Source organism: Lathamus discolor, chromosome 3 (assembly GCF_037157495.1).
Source record: "Lathamus discolor isolate bLatDis1 chromosome 3, bLatDis1.hap1, whole genome shotgun sequence".
In the NCBI taxonomy this organism is placed as follows: Eukaryota; Metazoa; Chordata; class Aves; order Psittaciformes; family Psittacidae; genus Lathamus; species Lathamus discolor.
The window spans coordinates 56,421,698-56,446,330 of NC_088886.1; the positions used below are offsets into that span (position 1 = coordinate 56,421,698).

The window sequence follows — 24,633 nt, forward strand, 5'->3', positions numbered from 1 at the left end:
TTCTTAATTCTTTAACAAGTCTTAAATCTTTAGTTACATAAAAAGATGCGTATCTTGCTTCTTAGCTTAAACAAACACCAACATAAATTTGGTGAATATACTTTTACTGGCATATACAATCTTTATAGTCTCTTTTTTTTCACTATTTGTTAGGACCTCAGGGGGAATCGCCCAATTCACTGAAATCAGGAATGTCCCCAAAACATAATGAAGAAAAAACTGTGTTACAACATCTGGTTCAGACAGCACACCCAGAAAAACATCCTTCAGCCAAGAAGAAGAGTGTTAAGCAGTCACAAACACCTGTAGCAAAAGCCACTGCAAAAATAACCCCTAAAACTGCGGCTCCATCAAAGCACACTGAGATTACAAATAGTAAAGACCCAAAAATGAAAACAGCTGGGCAGTCTGTATTAAAATCTCAGTCCTCTGCCCCAAAACATCCCAGGAGTGAGTCTCCTGTTGTCCAGAAGAACATGCACACCTCTGAGCACAGAAGTTCAGGGCAGAAACTTGAAAAAAATGTGCCTGATGACAATAATGAATGCTGTTCTGCAAAGCAAAGTGAAGCTTTAAAACCTGGGATGCAGAGTAGCAGTGAAGATAAACTGCTGGCACCCTGTCAGTCCATTAAACAAAAATTGCCAGATCCTTCTGAAAATGTGGAAAATAAAATACAATACAATTCATCTCTAATTACAGAAGAAGCTATGTCTCAACTGCATGTTTCACTGCAAAATGGAAAGGAAGCAAGTGAAATCTGTAGAGATCAGACTGGAATTAAACAGATGGAATATACACAGAAAGATAAGACAGTTGAAGTTCCCTGTCACGCACAGTCTCCCAGTGATGGACACTCAGATTTTTCCAAGGAAACAAATCAAAAGGCCACTGCTTCAGAACTGGTGAAATACTCAAAAGCAACAGAAGTCTGTACTGAACAAAGTGATTCATTAAACTCTGAAACAGGTGTTAACTATGGTGAAAATGCTTTACAAAGCTTTTCGAGAACCATAATCAACGAAGAGGATGAGACATCATCTCCTCAGATTCATATGGAGGAACTTCTTACAGGGGATGAGCTGTGTGACACATCAGCCTTGACTGAATACAAATCGGTTTCAGCAGATTTAGATGATGTGTCAGAATGTTCCACAGAACAAATAACAGAAAAATATTCACCTAGTTACACAGAGCCTATAGATCCTACAGAAATGCCAGAAAACCATGAAAATACAGAAATTCCTTTTGTGGACCACTGGAGTACTGGTGCACTAGATCCAAAAGAGAGTCCTGAATCAGATACTGGCAGTGCAACCACATCCTCTGATGATATAAAGCCAAGATCAGAAGATTATGACGCAGGGGGCTCTCAGGATGATGAAGGATCCAATGAAAGAGGCATTTCTAAATGCAGCACTACATTATGCCATGATTTTCTTGGAAGAAGCAGCAGTGACACAAGTACACCTGAGGAATTAAAAATTTATGACAGCAGCCTAAGAATAGAAGTGAAAATGAAAAAAGAGGGTTCTGATCTCTTCCGTGTTAATTCAACAAGTGATGATGAAATACCAAGAAAAAGACCTGAAATTTGGTCCCATCAAGAAAGTGCGAGGACCAATACTAGAGAAAGCAAAAGTTCTACTTTCAGTAACACACAGTTTATTCAGGAAGCAGACCAGGTTTCTTCTTCTGCTGATGAAACAGAAGATGACAGATCTGAAGCAGAGAATGTTGCAGTAAAACTTCCTCCACCAAATGTTCCTACACAGCAGTTCCAAGGAATCGATAATTTAGCTTTTGAAGATGCAACAGAAAATGATGCTGCAAGTCAAGAGTTCCCTAAAACTAAAAATTTCAAACGATCTGTTTTACTATCTGTAGATGAATGTGAAGAATTGGGAACTGATGATAGAGTGGATTCTCATACTTCACGTCAGCATTCAATAGATTCTCTTACTCCTTCAGAAGTATTTGACAGTGTTTCTCAAGAGCACCATGGAAATACTTTCTATTCAGGATACTCACGGGAAATTGAAGATGGATTCCTGGATTCCAAGCAGCATAAAGAGAGAGACAATAAATCAGATAGAAGTGAAAGTCCTCTCCTACACCCTCATGGCACTGAAATCCCAGGGAAGGGGGATCAAGGTGTTTCAATGACTGAACAAAACTGCCCAGAGAAAGTATGCTCAGCAGCTAGTCCGTGTCCAGGAGAAAAACAGAAAGCAAACATGAAGAATGAGGTGGCAAGTGAATTTAACCAGTGCAATAAGTACTTAGACAGTGATGCAAAATCTCAAGAAAGACCTTGTCATTTGGATCTTCATCAGAGAGAAGCTAATTCTGATGTGCAGAAGAGCAGCTCTGCAAAACCCACAGAAGCCAGTAAGAATCAACTACTGACTCAAGAAGATCAAGTGAGAGACAGTCAACCAGCAACTACTGAATGCGCTAATACTGATTTACTTCCAGGTAATGTATAGAAATAGAAACATTCAGTAATTCAAAGCAAATTAATAGGGAGAGCTTTGGCAATTTGTCTAGGATTGAATCCTGAACTGAAGTAATTTTGGCTGAAACTATACTATTTTTAAGTGTTTCACTTGGGTAATGAATGCTTGTCTGTTTGAAGTATCCGTCAATACCCTGCTGGTCAATGAGAAACTTCATTACAAGAAAAGAGAGTTTATGTAATGCTAAAAGATTGGATGCAGTTGTCTGTACTTCAGTTATTTTTGATCCAATCTAACATTGACAGCATCAGCTTTTGATGGAATCTCAGTATTTGTTTTGTCTGCTTGACGACGTATAGTATGTCTGAATGGGATGTGCAATAACTACAGTAATAACCTTAACTAAAAGGCACTGAACTGTTTACCTGAACAGCTATATGCATTATTATTATTGTAATTTATTTATTTATATATTAAATACAAATTTGGATCCTTCTCCTACTGAATATAACTGAGTATTTGCCATATACATCAGTGGGAGCAGGTTTGAACATTTAGAGCTTATGAGATGTCAAAAATTCTCAATTTTACTAGTAAAAGCTTATTTCCTAAAAGAGAGATTATACTTAGAACTAATGCTTATATACAGAAATGTTCTAACTTGTCTCATGTAGCTAGATGAATACTTGTCTAGTTTTGTGCTTTGTCTTCTTTATACCAGTAATTCAGTCTGTTTATCCCATCACAAATATACAATAGTGTTGATTACAACTATTGTGTATTCAAGAGGAATGAAATGCTGATGATCTATGTTCAGCCAGACCACAGAACAAGACATAAAAGTTGTACTGTTTTTCTTTAAGTTTGCCTGCCCTTGCCTGCAGCTGCCCTTGCATGTGCAGTGTAGAAATAAGCCTGTGGATAAACATTTTTCCTTTTAAATCTCTTCTAAGCTGGCATAGCTTAAGTCACCATTCCAAAATCATTCTCTATTAATTCCTTCCATGCACCTCCTGGTCTAAATTTAATTTATGTAGTAAATGAGGATTTCGTGTGCATTAAGTGTATACTGATGTTGTCATTTTCTGTATCAGAAACTTAATTCTGGAGGTTATTGTTAATTACCAGTGATGATCGCTGCTTTAACTTAATTTATAAATGATACTTTGGTTTTTATATAGGAAATAAATGGCTCAGATTCTGTCGATTTTGTATAACCTTCCATCCCCCTTTTTTTAACCTGGTTGGATTGTCCTTCCTGAATGAGTTAAATTTTGCTCTACACAGCCCTGAGGGGAGGATCATCTGCAATTTTTACATTGTACAGTATTGTGAATTATTTCAGGAGACATAGATGAGTATGACACAATGGCAAAAACCTGCATGTATGAGCATCGGCCTTCAAAAACCCTTTCTCCAATATATGAGATGGATGTTGGAGAAGCAATTGAACAGAGGATGGATTCGGAAACAGCAGTTCTAGATATGGATTTTGAAGATCAGCAGTTTGCAGAACAGGACTGGACTCTTCTCAGGCAATTGTTATCTGAGCAGGACTCAAACATCGGGTTCAAAAACTCTGTTCCTGAAGACCTTAACCTAGCACAATGTCTCATCAATCAGACACTGTTTCTGGCACGAGATGGTTCGAATCCTCAGGGTACATCACAAGTTGACACATTCAGCAGGTGGACTGAGCTAATGTCTCCACTTGATGATTCTTCAGCAAGCATTACAGTGGCAAGCTTTTCATCTGAAGACTGCTCATCCCCTCAAGGGGAATGGACAATTCTTGAACTGGAAACCCATCATTAAGGTGAACTCCAACCCATTCCCTAAATCTATTTTTGATGAGTTGTTTCCATACAATAATGATACTGCACCAGTCAAGAACAAGCAATTCTTGATACTGAGGCAATCTTTCTGATATTATGAGGTAAATATGTTTATTTATAATCTAGATTTAATTGCAAGTACAATAATTTTTCAAGACTTAAATGTATGTCTTTTCTAAAAATGAACTTTGAGCATGTATTTTCTAGGATTGTTAGAAAAATTAGATGATATGAAAGAAAAATCTTGGTTTCCACCTTCACTTTTATCTTCCTTTCTGATATCTAATCTTCTCATTGACCAAGAACTTCAAGATGACTGCACAATTAGTATAGTTATTCTCCTTCCTTTTTTTCCCTCTTCTCTCTATATGGTGACTTTATTTTACAATAATAAAGATTCAGAATGGTTGTGTTGAAAGGTGATGTGTGCCAACGCTGCTTTAAATAATGGAAATACATACTTACATTCAAAGAAAACATTTCAGTATCAATCTGCATTGGGCCATATTACTACGAGCAGCTTGTTTCATCCGTTTCTTCCAGATTTGACTTTTTTGTATTTTGGGTTTGCTTTGTTTAGAAATTTCCAATAAATTTTTTAAATTGTCTTTCCTTTAAATACAAGACTTCAGAGGGTCTGTGCTACAGGAACAGCACTGCTTCTGTCTTAAAAATGCACATATTAAAGTAAATATTTGTAATGGCATAGCGCATGTATTCAGAGGAGTTGGTAGAATGCTGCTCCTGTTATAAAAAATAACATGTCTGGCATCTCCAAAAGTGCATCTCAGTCTGAAGTCATGAATTCATTATACTTGCACCTTTCTGGTGCAGCCTGAGGCACAGCAAGATTCTCAGGAATTTGGTTTTGTTCTCACAGGTGCTACATTTTTGGAGGGGTAACAGGATTCTTGCATCTTCATTAATACCTCTATAGTGTAGCTTTTATATTATGACTAAATGTCAACATAACCATTTTTCTGACTAAGAGTGCAATAGGATATACTTCTCAGTATTGCTTGTTCTTCTGGGTTTGGCTATTAATTTGGGTGTGGATGGGACTGTTAATTGTCTTTTCTGATTTGACAGAGGAAGGAGGGAGAAACTATTTGTGATTCCTACAAAGTCAGAACTCCTCCTGAACCATACAGGGTTTTTTTCCCTGGAAAGCGTAGGCCCTCTAAGATATCTGCATTACAAAAATATTAGGGCTTGCCTGCCACAGTTTAAACAGAAAGCATTCTATCTCCTCCTAGCCATTAATAGAAGTGCCTTCAGAAGTGGGTGCTGCCATATGGGCAGTAAAAGGCTCTAACAGTTTTCTCTTCTGCACTTAAATAGTTCTAACAACATAAGCTGGCTGTAAGCACTGATAATCTGGTCAGTTTTGCAAGCTTTTGCACAATTCTAACAGTGCAGCCCCATCTTCTTTGGAAACGTCCTTTCTTTTAGCTCAGAAACTCTCAGTTCTGTGAAAATATGAAGTTGCCCCAGCATGTGATTAAAGAAGTTAGGCTTGTCTCATCTTTAGACTTGACATAATAAAAGAGCTCTGAAGCAAACTAATTTACCCAAAAATCCACTTTGTTGTATTTGTGATACAGAAGTGATGTTTTATTTTCCCCAAAATAAATGGAGGAAGAATTTTATCTCATTCTTTAATATCATAGCAGAGGAAGAAACAGGTAAACCTTCCTTTCTTTTTATGTCAGTGAACAATTAGGACTCTAAACTCAGGGAAGAAAGATGTTCAGTCTCATAATAATCTTTCGCCTACTTTTTTAGCAGCATAAATTATCTGAGATATTATGATTTAAAATACTTTTAACGTAATATGTTGTATTTACCCTGCTGTATTACTACTGATAGAGTAATAAGAACCTTCAGAAGTGCAAATCATCAAGAAAATCTGTTTTTCGCCTTCAAGTTCACAAGGTATATTGTCATTGGATAATCTGAATAAACAAAAGCACTCTAGTATTAGCCATAGTAAAAGATGCAACGCTAGAGAAGCTGTTACAGAAAGCTAAGGCGTGGTGTTTTCTCAATTTCTGTGGAAAAGACTACACTATAAAGTTGTTCACATAGAGTTTAAACAGTGTTAAACTCCTGACAATATTCTGATAGTAGGCATTCACATGTTAAACAAAATGAAGTGATGGAAAGGAAAAGATGAAGGCTTAGGAGAAGTGACAGGAAGTGAAAGAAGGGTTCTTGTTGCCTGTTTTTTGCTTTATCCATATTTTTAATTTCTTACTGAATTAAAAAAGCAGTACTGAGAAGTCGTGCACAGAGTTCGTTGTTTGTATGAATCCATATGGGAGGGGGAGGGGGGTTAACTGTTTGGTTTTTTCTTTGCATTTACTTTTCCAGTTGTATGAAAATTAAATTAGCTTCTCCAAGTCCCTGGTGATGCTGTTGCAATTCCTTTAATAGTTTTGCAGTAGCCCAGTGATTAGGATTTGGTGTATTGTTCAGCTGGTACATATGCAGCCATAGAATTCAGTTTCCCACAGCCTAATAGTCTCTGTATAAGTAGCAAGAATAGAAAGCTGTATTGTTTTTAATTTGCGTTACCAGAGTGCCTGTGAGGCTTAATCAGAGCAGCATCCCACTGGCTAGACATTGTACAAACACAGAACAAAACCAGGCTTCCCGCAGAGCCCTTATAATCCAAGTTAAGACAAAAGACCAAAAAAAACACGGATGGAAAAATGAAATGAGAGTGTCAATATTTATCTAGCTGATTAGCAATGGTTTCAGCACACCATAGGTTTAAATATTGTCATTTTCTTCTTCTACATGCGTTATGAGAAGAAATTAGAGAGTGACATTTGGATGTTGGTACAGTGAGGGAGCTGTAGGAATCTATATTCCTGACAAGCCCTGTGTGCCATCTAAACTCTGTTCCTATCTAACCTTATTCAGGATGATGGTCAAGTTTTAAGCAGATGCAGGTGGCTATTGTTTTAATAGTATCAGTCATCTCTCTTCTCTCGAGTCCTGCTTATGCCTCCTGCCACTGATTTTGCCACTCTTTTGGCTTCTTCTCCAGAACACGAGAGAACAGACAGACGTTTGTTTGAAAATGTCATACAGAAACAATCAAACTTAGACTCCAAGTGAATAGGGATTAAGAGATCATAAATGACCTCTAAAGTAAAGACAAGGTATGTGCATCTGATGGAACAGTGAAAGGGCATTAATGAAGAAGAGATGGCGTAGTGAAAATAATGTTTAAATATTTAGCTTGGAGTAGTATTTTGAATAAAAACAGTGAAATTACTTTGGCAAAGCTGAGAAAGCACTCTTGCAGTCAAGAGGTTATACTGACAGCTTACACGAGATTCTTACATGAATGGGTAAAGATGTCTGTATCCTACAGTTAGTGACAAGAAAGTCAGTGAAATTTAGAGGACAGGACTCAGAAATCAGAGTTTAATAAGCTATGACCCAGGGTTTGCCACCTTGAATATATTACGGAAGTGAGAAATAAGGAAGGATGTTTCACAAGTATGCATTAAGTTTAAAATAGATTAGATCTCCAAAAGGTGGCATCAATAGGCATGATTATTTCTTTTTGCTTGGAAAATTAGAGTCTGGTCTGGACCGGAGAAGCAGCTTTGAAGATTTTTCACATATAGAAGCTAGCTAAAATAGTATCTGTGTAATAAATCACCAACAGACATATTGCAGAGAGAGAGAATTAAAAATTAAATGAAAGCCCAAAGCTTGAAACCCTATAGGAAACTCAGGAAAGTGGAGATTCTTCCAAATGATCTGCTTAATAAAGAATAACTAAGGAAGCAAAGGAAAGAAAGCAAACGGTGACAGGAGTCAAATGAGCATAACAGGTTATAATGAAAAATGCACCAGTGGCTTCATTGGTGGCCCAACAAGACAGATTAGCAAGAAACTGCAGTTTTGAGACTCGTTAGGAACATCTTCTTTGGGACTGTGATCAAACTGAGATATTGGCTTTCTCAGAGTGCAAGGCAGGCAATTGACAGTTTGGTAGAGTATGACAGAACTGCAGGAAGAAAACTGAGCTTAACCATTGAGAGAAATAGTTAGAAAAGCACAAAAGTTAGTAACATGTTTTGGTTTTTAAGGGCATGAGATTTTGCCATATTTGTATACTGTAGCTAAAGAAACAAGACTGAGGCCCAAAGTAAAATAAGTATGCATGAAATAAGATCAGCAGGCAGTCTGGGGTGCTACAAGTGATCAGGTAAGAGCATAAGGAAAGACAAACATCTGCTTCTGTGGTAGAGGTAGTGGAAAGGACACTCCACATATTCACCATTTTTTCCTCTTAGAAAAGCTTGCTTTAGAATCATAGAATTATAGAACTACAGAGAAACACAGGCTTGCAGGGACCTCCAAAGGTCACTACTCCAACTTCCTGCTGAAAGCAAGGGTAACTTCAAAGTTAGATCAGGTTGCTAGGGCCTTACCAAGGTCCATAGCATATAACATGGTAATAAAGTCAGCTGGAAGGAGCACAGTGCTCACAGGAAATAGTTACTTGAGATAAAAATATTATAATAAAACTACTTTGGTTATATCTGGAATGTATTAGTAAGGAAGTACAAGAACGGCTTGCTTATAATGTTTTTATGTTCTGGATGATACGTAACTGAACTGTACACGTTTAATAATCTTATTCCACACTTTGAAAGGTTTTTAATTATTTCAAAGTTACACTGAGCTTTTGAATTGGCAAATTTTATTATTTCAGAGGAACTAGTGGGCAAGAGAACTTCCTGTGTTTCTCACAAAGCCTGTCCATAGGACCTGTTCCCCTAGCATTGTCTATCTCAGTTACTTTCAGGGAGCATGTTCTAGGTACAGACTATAGGAGACTGTTTTAAAGCTCTGAATATATATTATTACCACCTAGAAAATAATTAGTAGCATGTTCATTCTACTTTGCTCCAGAAAATCTAAACCTTTGCATGAAAGAATTAAGGATCATTATTATGTTGTTCATCTGCTGCTCAGAACCAAGACATTTAAGAAGTCATTATTTTGCTTCCACTAACCTTAAAGGAAAAGCTCCTGTTGACCTCAGCTGAAGCACATTCAGGGCTTACCTACATTAAATGCATGTACTAGAAGTGCTATTTTTCCACTTTATCTATTTCATAGCTTTCTAGTTTTACTCTACTAATTCTAGATATGACAAATTGCAGCTACAAAGACTTCAATTTAGGAGTCATAATTGTATGCATTCTGTTAATATTTCATGACTGGGCTGATTTAACATTCATACACTGATAAATGACATTCTTGCCAGGACTACATGGGAATTGAGGACAAAAGATAGAATGAGAAGCAGCAGCTTTGTTACAATGGATGACTCCATGGAAATGTGCTTTTAGATTTATAATCCAATATAATTAGAAGCTTTCATCTCTTGCAGAAAATCCGTACTGATTTTCAGCTCTTGAACATAAGCTACATATGTTACTTTTTAAAAAAATCACTATAATGTATTCAATTTTGGAAAAAAATACAGCTCAAATACATTCTTTGGCTAATTTAAAACCAAGTTTCCTATCAACAACTACTGTGCTTATGAAAACTTGTAACAGAGGAAAACAGTTTATATAAACAGTGGATATCATTTGGGGGAAAATACTGGGTTTGATAATGTCTTTTTTTTTAACTTTGGTAACTAATAACTGAAGAAGCTATACAGTACATGCATGCACACACACCTCTATTACTTGCATTTAACCTTGCTTTTATACTTTGCTTTGCAATCTATACTGTGTAGTCAATTAGGCCACAGTTCTACAAACAAGGGAGCGAATCCACTTAAACATTTGCAGATGGGCTTTCAGGTTAACGTTCCCTTTTCAGAAAGGGTAATGGAACTGGCACTGGGGGCAGACACTGCATACTTGGGTTATTACACGGTACTCAACTTAATGAGGTTCTAATCCTGATGAACCACCTGGACGCAATTAAAGTATGAAATAATTAATAAGGAATTCCATTAAGTTGCTTCCCTGTTCTCCTTAATTTATTGCTGAGTTCCCAGCTCAGAAGACATTCATTAGAGAAATGAAAGTCCTAAGAAATATAACTTTCTGTATTACGTGCAAGGAAAGAGCTTTCGCTATTGCACAGTAAAATATGAACACTGATCAGATCTTCAATAAATGAAGCCTCAGTATTGGGAAGTAGTGACTATAACTCAGTAACTAGATATATTTAACAAGGACACTGATGGTCAAAATAGTTTATGTCAACAGAAGGTGAATGCTAACTGGATTAGAGTGAGTGCATCTTCTAGTGGTACATCCTCTGAACAGAGGCTCACATACACAAATGTGGGGACTGAGACCAATTACCAAGAGAGTCCGTCAGATTTTATATTTATGCACACAAGTGAGTTTTTCTCAGTTCCCACTGCAATTAGTGATTGCTGTCAGATCCACATTTGTAAAAATCAGGGTATTTTTAAGTGTCTGAACAGAAAAACTGGTAACCCAAGTAAAAACTGTGGCTCATGTAACTTACTTTCTAACTGTATAAGCCAGTTTTGAGAGTGAGCTCACTAAATTGCTTAAATCTACAACATCCTCATTTACACAATCCTTATTTAGTTGTTTGTGTGATTTTCTTACACTTGTGCTTAATGAAATCATTTTAGTGTTTCACTTCTTTTCTTATAACCCCCTGGAGTGTGGCATAGCATCCTGCCTCTCAGTAGAATTACATCAACGTGCTTAAGATCAGTATAAATAAGACAAATCATATGTACCTGCCAGGTTCAGTGTAGGCAGCATAAAAACTTTTTGTTACCTTCATGGAATGAAGTAATTTTCATGTCCCTGAAGATATATAAGACAAACTTCCTACCTGTAATAAACTGTCACCCTGTATCTTCATGGTAGAAAATGAAACTTCAATCTCTATTTTCTGATTATCATGGTCTAGCAATTAGGATTAATCCCATGCAGTAAAAGCAGATGGATAAGGAGAAGAGTTTGAGTCACTACCTGTAGTCCATGGCTTCATGGTCCTGGAGTATTTTGACCACTCAGTCTTTGGGAGGGCGCGGGGAAGGTGTTAAGCTCTCAAACTCAATGCTTGCATGTTTTTTACCCGCTTGCTTTTCAAACCTAAGTAATTAGCAGGAGCCTAAGCAACAGTATTTCCAAATAACTCCTTGTGAACAGTCTTCTGTTTCCAGAATCTCTGTACAGTTGCATAGTCCCACAAGCTTTCTTTCCCATGCTATATACTGAACATTCTTAGTAGATTTATGTATGACAGCAAATAATAAATCCTATGTGTAACAAATGCTGAGTCATTGTACTTCATTGGATTTGTGGACTGCTGCCCTTAATTTTTATTTCTGTTCTGTAAACTGCAAAAAAAAATCTTCTATTTAGTGCACCTTTACTCCTGCTTTTTCTCCTCTAAAAGGAAAAAACTACTTTTTCTTGTATCATATCACTGGAGAACAAGACAGGATGTCTCTGAAGATGAACACTCTTCTCATATAAAAATCTACAGGAAAAAGTGGTACCTATATAACTGCCCTACAAAATCAAAAAGTGGTGCTGATTTAGAACATATGGGACATGGCCCAGGACAGCACAAACACTAATTTGATTAAAGATTTTGCCTTGTCATAAATCAGTTATTTATCCAAATGCTTCAGCCATTACCTTCATCATATGGGAATTCTAATCTCAAGATCCTTCTATTCCTGCCTAAATGGGGTTCTCCGCTGTGCTCCCTGGAGTTACTTGATACACTGCCAGACACAGCCCTATTCTTTCTCTTTTTTGCAGCTTCACCTCTATGTGAAATGCACTATGTAAGTATGTGGAAAAAGAATGCTTTTGAGATTGAAAGCCAAGACTAGCAAAATGTTAGAAACTGTCACAGTAGAGATTACTCTAAGCAGTAACATAAATTTAGCTCATACTCCCAGCTAGCACAGCATCCATTAAGGTCACTTTTTGGAAGGGAAATTACTAAGGAAAAAGTGCTCTGAAAAACAGGCAGCCCAGAAAAACCATCTTCTTTGAGGCCAGGCTCCGTTTCATTTGCACTCTGACATTAGTCTCATAAAAGAGAAAGCCAAGTGAGATTCAGACTCACATGGCATTTGCAAAACACACTGCTACCAGAATTGTTCCTTGAGCAGTTTCTTTTTTGGGCGCTCAGCATGTCCCTTAGCATAAAACTTGGGACCAGGCAAGTGTTAGGCTGGGGTGGCTCTTACAAAGGAGGCAGTAGGTCGGTTCCCCTCAGAAATTCCATCGAGTTTTGGTTTTATTTCAAATGCAAACTATTGTCAAATGTAATGACAGGCAGAAATATATTAAGTCCCCTTAATAATCAGTTACTATACAGAAGATACACAGAATTTACACCAGTTAAAATATAACAACTGGAGTCAAAATACTGACAGGAAGCAGATTCTTTGATGTTAATGTTTTGGCTTATCTCATTGTCCCACTCTTATCTATCATTGGACTTTGATGCCTCTCATGTAGGTATTTTGAGGTGGAGGGTGTCCAATTTAACTTATTATAACTGGTGATCAGGGGAAAGGTGTATGCTGGTATCCCAGGAGCCTAAATCCAGTGTTTAAATTTCTCTGTAATTTTTTTTTTTTAATGTAGTAATTTTTCCATTAAGTACCATACATTACTAACAGTATTACATTGAAGGAAACAAAAATTTACTCACCTGTTAAAGATAATTACGCTTTGAAACGCATTTTTATTCAATTCTGTTTCCTCCCATTATTTTTTCTCCATCTTAATTACAAGAAGTAGATTTAGATTTTATACAAGGAACAAATTCTTCCCTGTGAGGGTGCTGAGGCACTGGCACAGAGTGCCCAGAGAAACTGTGGCTGCTCCATCCCCAGCAGTGTTCAGGGCCACTTTGGATGGGGCTTGCAGCAACCTGGTCTAGTGGAAGGTGTCCCTGCCTGTGGCAGGGGGTTGGAACTGGATGAGCTTTAAGGTCCCTTCCCACCCAAACTAGTCTGTGATGATACTATGAATTGCTTTAATTCAATTAATGAATGTACATATTAGACATATTCCAAAATATGAATTCAGATACAATACAGTGTTATAAATCAAATATAACCACTACTACGAAACAGTTCCTACTCTCTACCCCTGGGATTTTTCTAGTAATGAAAACACAAATTCATTCATAATGTGCATGAATTCAAACTCTACATCAGCTGGATCATCAAGCCTCATCATAAAACTGCCTTATTATTTTATAACTGTATTTTATAATAACTCCTGATGTTCTTAACTCCATAAATTTTTGTATGCAGTCAGAGCACGTGGCTCCACTGTGTTACAGGAAACAGCTTCACAGTTTGTTGGTCCTGCCACGGCTCTCCAGAACACTGCAGTCAGATGCCTCATACATCTGTTATTTTCCTTTAATTTGGTGACATTCATAGTCATACTCCACAGAAATTTAAAAGTTCATTATTAGAAATATTTGACTTCCTATCAAAAGTAGCATGCTATTTCCATACCTTTGCAGTGAGGGGCAGCTAATTTGGGTGCATTTGACCAACAGAAGTAGGAAATCAGATGAAAATCCACTTCCTGACGGAAACAAAAAGAGTAATTTTTAAATCCGTAATTATTTCTGAGCAAGACAGACAAGTTGTTATTTAAATGCATCTTTTTAAATAGTCACTTTCTTCTATTTTAAAATACTCTAAAAAAGAAAAAAAATCACTACAATCAGTATTTTCATAAAAAACCATTAGTTTCAGTAGACAAGCATGAGTCTAGATTCACATACTGGCTGAAGAGCGTAACTGTACATCAGTGCTGTTTTCAAGTACTATTAATGACTCTGCACTCCAGTCCTTTACCATGCAAAAAAGAAGTACTGTTTCCTCTTAAAAGAGGCTCCAACAATGTAAGTATTTCACTGTGCTTTTTCTTTGCTTTCACATTTTTATACTATGTCACTTGTATATTCAGGGTATCACAGAAAATAACCTGCAATATTCTTCCTCAGAAACAGCTGCAAAATTAGCTGTCCGTGATAAGATTTTCTCCTACATAAAAGTAGACTTATTACCATCACTTTGTAACTCCTACCTATTCTGCCTGCTTCCACATCCTTGTCCTTCAAATCCTTTTTATCACCTACAAATATCACAGAATGCATACTTGTACAGCGATAATCTCCAAGCTAACAACCAGATTATGGCAGACTGTAATGGAGGTACTTACGAAATAGCAGCATTTCCAGAACATACCAGGGCGGCCATTTCCCGTACACGGCAGGGCACAGCAGAGCAGTACTCAGGCGTCGAGGAAAGGCAACCGCCTTCAGTGCTTCCTCACTTCCCACCGAGCCCGCAGTTACCTTCTTGGCAGTAAACTGCAGGCGCTTCATGAGGTAATCAGGAGCTTTTGTCTGCCATCCCCTCACACCTCAAACAGAGGCGAGCTTGGCTTCAGCTACAGCAAGCCCCCGGTAAGGAGCAACCGTGGCGCTTCCCGAGGGCTGAGGGAAGGAGCCCAGTCCCCGCAGATGTCCGACTGCTGGTGCTGCCGGGGCCGAACACGCACCGCATGCCCCGATATCCATCTTACGGCAGCGTGCTCCACATCTGCCCGTAAGGCGAGAGCCGCAGGCCGTGCCTGCCCTGCGCTGCCCCTCGCCGCCAGGGCTCCCGCCGCCCTTGTCTCTTGGGAGGGAGATGTGGGGATTTTGTTTTAGCGCCTTACAGGCTTTCAAAAGGAGGGGAAACACGCTTACAGCTTAAACTGGGCATCGACTGGCACAGAGCCTTTGTGGAGACCAGGTCTCTACATCAGTGGTGGGCGCCTCAGGCGTACGAGGCCTGGCGCGGCCTCCACGCTGCCTCAGGTCTCGGCAGAGAGCTTTAGCTCCCCAGCTGGCCCACACGAGCCTTGCCGAACTGCGGCCTGCCGAAACAGAGTGAAAGACAAACGTACGTGTAAAGAGCTAGTGCCCAGTCCTGTAGCACGGCGGGGCTGGAGGCCCGGGGCAGGCTCCCCAAAAGTACTGTCGTGTAAAGGGTGCACAGTGCAAACAGTCCAAGTGCTTTTAGGAATGTTTTTCTGAAGTCACTCATTGTGCTGCTCTCCCTGTTAGTTCCTACACAGGAAGCCCTCTCAGATACAGATCCGTTAAAGCTATTTTGGTATCTGACTGCCATCTTAATTTAGTTCAGTGGTAGTGGTAACCTATATACATTTTGTAGAATTTTGGGTTTTAATCAAATCTTTTAATAGATCTGTGTGCCTTAAACATTTCACCTCTTGTTAAAGAGGTAATATTTGTTATCTTTCTTTTCCCAAGCTTTTCAGAAGGTAGAACCTGAGATTTCACTGCGAAGCCACAAAACCCTTGGAAAAAATGACAGAAACCAGTGGGCAGGAACAGTCAAGATGGATAACAACAGTTATTATGAGTACAGCTCTCCAGGTACAGTGCTACTTCTCAAGAGTAGCATCTGATTCACAAAGAAGTGCTGAAAGAAGCATTTCCTATATTCTAGATGTGAAAATCTTGTATGCAATGTGAATCAATCTATTTTGAGGATAAAGCAGTGATATTAGCCTGACATTACTTCCACTGTAGTGCTCGTTCTTTTCTCTGTGTGTGTTGATTTTCTCATCGCTACTTCTCCCATCTATTTAGTATTCTTGCCACCTGCTATTCTGAGTTTCACTGCTTTAGGATTGTCCTCCTGACTCATCATTTCTGCACTGCACCGATGCTGCTTTCAATTAGCACTGTAAATAATTCCCATCAGGAATGTTTTTATTTCTCTGAATTTCTCCCTAGACATTTTATTTCCTACTACACACTATCAACATTGAGGTACACTATTAAAAAGTGTGCAGTTCAGTTTAAAATAGAGTTACAGCTAGTGATGTGTATTTGTTAACATGAGAAGCCAAGACTGTGTTCCCCAGTAAAGTGAATGGGTATGTCAAGGAGCTAGTAATTAGCTTCTGCAGCTAAGGCCAATTTCATGTCAGCTGGCTCGAATTTAGAGGCATGAGGGCTTTGATTTACCAGGAAGGACATCTTCTGATTGGTTGACAAGGTTATCATCTCATCTCTGCTGTATTAATGGGTGAATGGTGCTGAAGTAATTCCTGATCTTCTCAGTTTAAAGCCTGTCCTTATTTGCCTGCTTGTCTTGGAATGGCAGCCTGTAACTATTCCAGCTTAGGAACTGCTTCAAGAGCAACTTAATCCGTAATAACAGTGACAGGTATTGGAGGCCAGTGATCTCATCAGATATACCAGCATAACTCACTCCTGAGAGTCCCAGCTGTAGGCGAAACTATAGCTGTCAGTAAGGTCTCCCTGTGAGCAAAGATGTGGAAACAACTGAATACAAATTTAAGATGGCTTTTCCTTCACAAAGTAGTGCTTTGTACCAGTTTTGGTTAAGAGCTTTCTTTTTTCCCTGTGCAGCTATACTCCTCTTATAGCTGTTACTTGTATTTGTGCATTAAATAATTCACTCTCAACAGTGGCTTAGAAGCAGTGAGTTCTTCCAGAATTGCAGTTATAGCTCATAAGCAGCTGTCATTGTGTGTTCCCTTTCCAGACCTATTGAAAGCAGAACATTTCTGGTTACTGTCTCCTTCAGGGTTCACTTGCTATCCTGACTTTATTTTGTATTCTACCACTAAACCATGACACTTCCCTACATAGGCAGGTCGCCTATGTTTTAACTGGGTAGGTTAAAGAACATGCTACTAGCTAAAAAAGGATTCAACGATTTAACCTTTCAAATGTGTTTGAGCAGCTTCTCTATAACATACCGCAGAAATGGTTTCTGCAGGCTGTAAAATGTATTCAAGCCCACTCCATTCTGTAGATAATTATGTCGCATAGTGCAATGTTCCAGTTTGCCTATCAAAAGGCTTTAAACAAAATCATGTCCCATACAGATTTTCTGAACTATCTTCCAAATGAAATGCTGACATCTGTGGAAATAATGCAGGCTAATTAACTGAAGTCATGGAAACACACTACTGCATGTTCCTCACTGCTGCAAATCCTCCTTTAGCACATCTCACAAAAATAGACTGTAAAATGTTTCAGCTTCTTTATGTATTATGCGAGAGTTTCCTGCGGCAAACCGAATGTGTGCATCCAGAATTGCCTTTCAGTGTTTGATAACCTCCAATGCAAATAATTCAGAATTTCATTAACTGAACCAGTTTAATTAACCTTTTTACTGCCCTTTTATTGCTAGTGGAATGAAAAATATTTTTTAAACCACAGTGCTCAAGTTCTATCTCTAATGGTTCAGACAGGGCTTTAAGAATATTTCTACCAAGCTTGTTGGCTGAAAATATATTTTAAAAATAACCTTTTGAAATTTATTTAGAATCATGAAATTTCTACAGTCCTACAGAGGCAACAGCACCGTGTTCGATACTCAGATTCGGTGGAACCTGGATCCGTGATTTTTTCTCTTTCTGGTACAGTACTTTGAGTTTATGCTTTTAAACTCATTAACTCCAATGACGTACAAGATCAGGCACTGCGGTAGGCTACACTGAACTGAATAAAAACTGCCTTATTGGAATGTCATGCCAGTAGTGGAAGGAGCTGTAATATGATTAGATGTAAATCACGGGAGGGGGCAGAGAACTTTGGGGATGAAATGTTGTTTTGTACTTTTTTTGGACATTTTGTAGAACATTACATCACTTCATTAGATGTGGTGATCATCATCTGAGCTGTTCAGTAGATTCTTGTTATAATTGAGCAAGCACATTGAGTGCCACTAACATATAGCTGTCGGGATCTTTCGTATTCCTGGCTGTAAACATAACAGTGAATCAAGATACTAAGCTTTCATCCTCCAAGTTGAGTTTGCAAACCTGGTGGTAGCAGAGAAGTTAGGGAAAAGATCCTTTGAGCAGTTTTGATTAGGAAATTGCTAAAACTGCAAACATGAAATACCTTTCCTTCCCTTTTAGAGCAGAAAATGGTTTAAATAGGTAGACAAGATCCTTTATCCTCCTGAACTATAAGGACTAACAAGGCACACATTGGCCTAGACTTCTGTAGCCTCAATTGTTAAGCCTCCTAAACTTCAGCCTTTTTAATTTTTCATTTCAGAATAATTTACTTGACAGGGTTATAGTTTAATTTTTACCAATAGACAGTTTAGGTGACTTTCAGGATGTTTATCTAATTTAGAAATGGGATTTGCTGAGCTATTCAGTCTTTGCATTTGCCCTAAATTCATTCTATTGTGGCAGTTACTTTCAAAGGCATTCAGAGTCTGTACTTTGAATGTATTGAACAGTTGGGGATTCTTTGATGTTTTGGTCGAAAATAACCTCTGAATTACTTGTAGTTTTATCTTCAAATTACTAGTCATCACTGGCCAAATCTCATGGCTGCATTTCAGTGTAAAGGTGCATAAATTCATCTGTGTGCTTTGTTCCATTGCCTTTTAAACTACTGTTTGAGTAAGAAGTCTGCTTCCTGGTTTGTGATGAGAACCTCACACTGCTGCCATGACATGCACATTTACATCAGTTTCTTCAATAGGTGTTGCATTTATGCTGTCAGACACTCAAGACCTGCTTATGACAGGGGAAGAAGAGTTTTCCCAACGAATTCAGAAGTTCAAGAGCATTCACCGGAACAGCTTTCTAGTTTTGTCAGCTGCTCTTCATGGCCCAGAAGAATGGAATGTTATGTTGAGGATTCAGAAAAGGTATGATTTCAACATCAAACCAAGCTTTTTCTTGCTAGGAAGAAATGAAATAGCAGTCCTAGATTCAGGAAGATTGTTTTAGGAATTATTTTCAAAATTATTATTTTTATTTTGCTAATGCACTGGAAAATTATTTAAAGTATATGTTTAATAATGGCAAATGAAAAGAATGCTAAGTGAATCAATCTGACATGTCATAGGTAACAGAAAGGGACGTTCCTCAAAACATAGCCCTAAAGTGATTGAAAGGGATGTTATTTGCTATGTAATAGAATTCTTTCTAAGGTTTTCTCTTGAACTGGAAAATTAGGCAATTTTCCTGGCTCTGGCAGCATCTTTTCATAGTCATTTTCAAGATGGAACAGGCAAGGTTCCTACCTGAGAAGAGGCTTTACTGTAAAATACAGATTCTCCACCAGCTTTTAAAATCTGTTTACTTGGAACAGTGTCTCTTACAGAGTCCTGGAACAATTGAAATAATCAATGTTATTTTAAAGCAAAGTACAAACCTGGTTTGTTTAAAATGGTATCTGTGATTTCTAATGAAGCCTGAAAACATGCATGTTTCAGTATATAACTTGCTGACAACACTTACCCAATTGTGCTCCATACTTGTTGTCAAAACTATTTCCTGGTAGGTACAGTACTCCTAACTGCAGTTGATTTTCACTCTTGACATCAAAGAAATGACTATTCTAATGGCTTCTTTGATCTTTACCTCCTTGAAGCTAGCACCAGTTCCGTTAAATCCTGGGCACGCTGCCAGATGCTGATGAGCAGCACAGTGTGCAGGATGAAATGAGGGAAATCTATTACCCACTTGTGAAAATTCCATACATTTTCATGAGAGCTCTCAAAAGCTCTGCCACCATTCAGCAAGAACATGTTATTCAGCTGATGGCAATGCTAATTCTCAATCTACTTGTCGTTGTGTAGGCAGATTTTGTGCATGTGTCAATTAATAACAACTGTGGTGCTCTGAAGCCATATTCCAGTTGGCAAGTCAGTCATTTTATTAAAACAAAAATAATACTTCTGCCATTGCAGGCCATAACCAAATTGATGTTGACAAGGCACGAGTATATTATGATGCAGGTACTTTTTTACTACCTGGCAGCTTGGAGTTCTGCTATTGTACGTAAATCACTGAGCTTTTGCATTGCTGGGATTCAAACTTGTGCCACGTTCTCTCGAACCACAAGTCACCTGTTGGATTTGTTAAAAACAAAGTCCCTGATATTCTCAGGTCTTCCTGAATTACTGTTTCTTTCTGCTTGTCTATGGTTTTGTTGCAGCTGGGAAGGGATTTTTTTATTATTATTAACAAGAACAGTATGGGATTGTTGCTCAACAACATGAACACTTGATGCGGATTCTGCATATGATGGGGGAAGTGGGAGAAAAGCTATTTTTATCATCACAGCTCCAATGAGCATCCCACTAGGAGCCTCAGTAAATCTGGATGTTAGATTTTAAATACCTTGGAGCAAAGACTAGCCATGTTCTAACAAACAGTATTTTGCCTGGTGATCAGATTAATAAAATTCAGACTAAATTTAGATTCACTGTTACTGGAAGCAAAACTACTGATAGAAATGGATTTTCATGGCTCTAGGTAAGTACACATCACTGTTTCCTTGTTCTACTTTGTTCATTCGTACTTTGCTTAGCCTATTGCTAGTACTGGCAAAGCCGCATGTATTTATTTCTCTAATCCCTAAATGTAAATCAAACCACAGTTTCTGCATGAGATTGTAGCAGGACTCAACAATGACCCAAATACCTCCTCTTAGCGAAGGACACTGCTTGTAACATTTATTTTTGCTAATTAGAAGAATGGGCAGCCAAGTTCAGCCCAGCTATCTACCCAGCATGTGTCCTAATATGATTGAGTCCAAATCAGCAGGCAGACTGAGGGGTAGAGCAGGTGGCAGTCACAAGGGGAGAAGACGGGGGAATACAACTGAGCAGATGGGCACTTCCTTTGGATTGATTTTGTTATCTAAAATTCCTCCTTTTCTGCGACTAAGCCCCTCTGATATTTTAGCTCTATATCAGCAAACAGCAGCAATGCTCGCTTTGGTGTCATTGCTACAACACACTTAAAATACAAGTCTTAAGGAATGACTCTGTGCTTGCCTAAGCTTTGATCTCGCTCTCTCCCTCATGACTGCACTGAATGACAACACATGCTAGGATTTTAAATCTGCAGATTTCATCCTCAAGAACGAATGCATATGAATAATGTTATTTATAGAATTAACTTTGGGTTAAATTATTTGAATGAGCAAGTCCTTACAATAAATTCTTAGCAGAATTATCTCATTATCTTAATCGCAGCTGACGTGTAGGTTGCTATAAATAGATACTACACTAAAAAGATTTAGTTGAGATACTTCAAATGATGTATTTTTAGCACAGTTGTTTTTAGATACTTTCCTGTGTTTTTTCCAAAGCCATTAAGAAAACCCTGAATATTTTTTCCTGGCACTGAAAATGGACAGTCTTCAATATAGCAGGAGAGGGGCCAGTTCTCTCTGAATGTACACATGCTTAAGAAGTATTGACATATTACAGCCCTAGAAGAAATAAGCCCTTCCAGATCCCACCTAAACAAGTGGTACAGAAATGGGACAGATGGCTACCCAAACCACAGGAACCCTAGAATGGCCTTTAATGATAAAGGCCATTTGTTCATTGTGCCTTCACAAGTTCATTGTACTTGTGAAGGCACAGCAAGAAGTTGCTTCCATCGTGTAGGAATGCTTTTTGAGTTTTGCGGCATGATAAATTAAATGTGCTTCTAAAAGTAACCTTAACTTATTTTGATGTGCAGATTCCTGGGCAGTAATTTACGTATAATACCAGTTCATAACAGTGCTGAAACTGTTAAATTAATGCTAACTATAGCTAAGGTAAGTCTGGCTGCATATTCTCAAAACTATTAGTTCTGCAGAATTATATTAGCCAGGAAAAGCCAAGAGCTATAAAAATACTTATTTTTCCCTAAATGGACCTTTTTTGGGTCATATTGACTACAATCCATTAAATACATGGAGGTAGGACCACTACTATGATACTTTAACAATACTCAGCTAAAGGCAATTTAAAAAGCTCTAAATAGCATCTATGAAGACAAATCAGATATTTAAGAGCTAATTTGGCTTTTACCACTGTTAAGTTAGGATGTCTTCATTTATTAGTACAGAACCAGCATGAGATCTAAATATGCAATGACTTGAAGTAAAAATGACAATCTGAAGACTCTAGTTACCTGTGGACTTTGATGCACATACTATTATAGTATTCCTACAGCTTAATGAGTGTAATTTGTCTGTGTATCTGCAACATATCCTATATGCACAACACACAATTAAACCTATTTACTGAACGTCTTTAAAGAACATGAAGATTCTAATTTAGATACTCACTGTAACCAGTCCTAGCACTGTAACTACTCCTGTAACCTGTACTAAAAATAAAAAGAGCAGGCTGAATGACATGCTAGGAATCAACTATGAATTTACATTTTATCCTTTCCTGAAGTGGAAAATAAGCAAAATAAGCAGCATTCACCTATTCAGAGTATTAATAATTTTATAAGTGTGTGAACTACACCTCACTTACCAAATGGCAAAAGTTATTAAATACTTATTACAACGTTGAACACTGTACTTAAACTTTTTATGTTATCTACTGATGTCTGGCCCAGACTGTTAATACAGCATTAACCTAAAAGCTTTTAAGATTACTGTTGATCCTATAAACTTGAATTTGCTTTTCTACTTGTTCAGGATGTTTACACCAAACTCCCATAGGAGACCCCCATGAAAAGTGATAATAGCACATACCACAAATGTATTGGTTGCTGTTACATTATTTCTTAACCAATGCAGTGCAGAGCTAGTTTAATGAGCCCATCTTTTACCAGAGAATCCCTAACTGGTATAGTGCCTAAAAATGAACTTTTGGCCTTGGTACTGGCCAAGAGAGCAATACCATCCAACTAATCCTGAGCTACCCACCCACCTCCTGTTGAAATACTATCCAGATAATTAGATGCAGTGCTGACAGGACTGGTTATGTTAAGACTGGTCTTGCACCTGAGGGGATACAGATCACCTCTGTGTACATCATTCCTGAATATCTATTTCAGAAAACAGGCTTCGGACTTCAGTGTTGAATAATTTTACATCTGTTCTATTTGAAAAATAAGACGTTGAATATTCTATTACCTAAGAGTTACTGTGTCCTAATAATAATAATATTATTCTTTTCCCCAAGATAACTTCCAAGCCACAAGCAAATGATATTCGCTACAAAATGGCAATGACAAAAGCCCAAATCATAGAAAGCAGTCCAGTTTGGAAAATGCTTCAGGAGTACCAGCTGCAGTGGAATTGATTTAGCATTTGGGGGTTTTATTCATAAATAGTGGCTACATTTTACACAAAATATAGAATGTTCTTTAAAACACAGTGACATTTCAGAAGACTGTATATACAACTTATGCAGTTGGAATGAAAAATTGTATTAAATAACTATACAGTGAACAATAGCATACTTTATACCAAATGTGCATTGTATAGGGAAAAAAAAAGGGGTTTAACTGCACTATAGAAGAGCCATCCTTATTTTTAACTTGATTCTGAACTTAGGAGCTCATCTGCTTAGAATAATTTTCCAAAATGCTTAATCTATCTCAAGGACAAATTTGTCATGAAAGATAAGGATGATCAATACTAAAACAGAGGTTTCCCATATATAACAAACCTTATGCAATGTGTTTTTGTAAACACAAGTGTTACCTGGTTTGCTACTAAGTTTTAATATCTCATTTGCCTCAAAGTTGATTTGTTTTTCTTTAAACCTGGTTTTCCTCACCATAATGTTTCTACTATTATCTATGTGACTCTTAGAGTCCTGATTTAATATTGACATACAAACTTATATATTTACAAAGTGTTAATAAAAATACCTTGTGCTTAAACACTGCTTTTTAATTAATGCTTCTCCAGTCACTTCATAAAAACCTTTGTAATTCACACCACCATTCAGCAACTATTATCTAACAAATTCTGAAAATGAACAGAGAAAAAAATACACGACCATTATCTCCTTGCCTTGACAAAAGAACAAAACAAAAAAAACCAAAAAAAACCACCAAAACCCCCTCAATTTTCATTTCTAAACTTCAGAAAAAGCATCAATTTCTGATGACGAATACTTGAGAAAATAGGCCATCTCTGTGAAACCCATATAACAATAGCAAAAGAAAATAAAAAAGAATGAAGACTTATGAAGAGCAGCATTTGCAGTTCTTCTAGAGGCCACTCTAAACTGCTGTTCTTTAAAGGTTGGTACCTACTTTTCAGCTAAAGTCTCACAGTCAACATGATCTTCTAAAGAAGTATATTAATTCAAATACTTCACCTGACCTAACTATTTTCATCCATTACAGCCTTTATTTTCACTTCAATAAGTTCTTCTACTCGAGCCAGAACACTTTCTATTAAATCAAAAGTGAAGAGAGCGGAGTGTAAAACCTGAAATGACAAAAGAGATTATTTTTATTAGAATA

The 24,633-nt window shown here is 37.7% G+C and overlaps 3 protein-coding genes across 9 annotated transcripts in view; 2 read left to right on the forward strand and 1 right to left on the reverse strand.

Moving 5' to 3' along the window:
• BTBD8 (BTB domain containing 8) overlaps positions 1–6,577 on the forward strand; it is a 36,413-nt gene extending 29,836 nt beyond the window's left edge. Inside the window, exons 17-18 of the mRNA XM_065675382.1 lie at positions 154–2,478; positions 3,805–6,577. Of these exons, the coding sequence (XP_065531454.1) occupies positions 154–2,478; positions 3,805–4,274 (2,795 nt within the window). The 3' untranslated portion in view covers positions 4,275–6,577. The remainder of the gene's footprint in view (positions 1–153; positions 2,479–3,804) is intronic.
• Positions 1–24,633, reverse strand: part of GLMN (glomulin, FKBP associated protein) — a 75,986-nt gene that overhangs the window by 30,723 nt on the left and 20,630 nt on the right. For 3 of the 7 annotated variants that reach the window (XM_065675374.1, XM_065675375.1, XM_065675372.1), the window contains exon 19: positions 23,453–24,598. In XM_065675374.1, the coding sequence (XP_065531446.1) occupies positions 24,491–24,598 (108 nt within the window). In that variant the 3' untranslated portion in view covers positions 23,453–24,490. Of the gene's footprint in view, positions 1–13,835; positions 15,253–18,891; positions 19,087–19,430; positions 19,515–23,452; positions 24,599–24,633 lie in introns of those variants that run through there. The other 4 variants (XR_010611661.1, XR_010611662.1, XM_065675371.1 and 1 more) reach the window with 4 other exon arrangements.
• Positions 15,663–23,799, forward strand: C3H1orf146 (chromosome 3 C1orf146 homolog). The gene is made up of 5 exons (XM_065675383.1): positions 15,663–15,775; positions 17,706–17,799; positions 18,884–19,052; positions 21,889–21,967; positions 23,337–23,799. Exons 1-5 carry the CDS (start codon positions 15,707–15,709, stop codon positions 23,454–23,456), a joined length of 531 nt encoding a protein of 176 aa, XP_065531455.1. The 5' UTR covers positions 15,663–15,706; the 3' UTR covers positions 23,457–23,799.

Bases quoted from the DNA above. Each gene is read 5' to 3' on its own strand.
- C3H1orf146 (XM_065675383.1), top strand. From the start codon at position 15,707: ATGACAGAAACCAGTGGGCAGGAACAGTCAAGATGGATAACAACAGTT. The intron at 15,776-17,705 runs GTACAGTGCTAC...AAATTTATTTAG, and splicing joins TTATGAGTACAGCTCTCCAG to AATCATGAAATTTCTACAGT. The intron at 19,053-21,888 runs GTATGATTTCAA...TTTGATGTGCAG, and splicing joins ATGTTGAGGATTCAGAAAAG to ATTCCTGGGCAGTAATTTAC.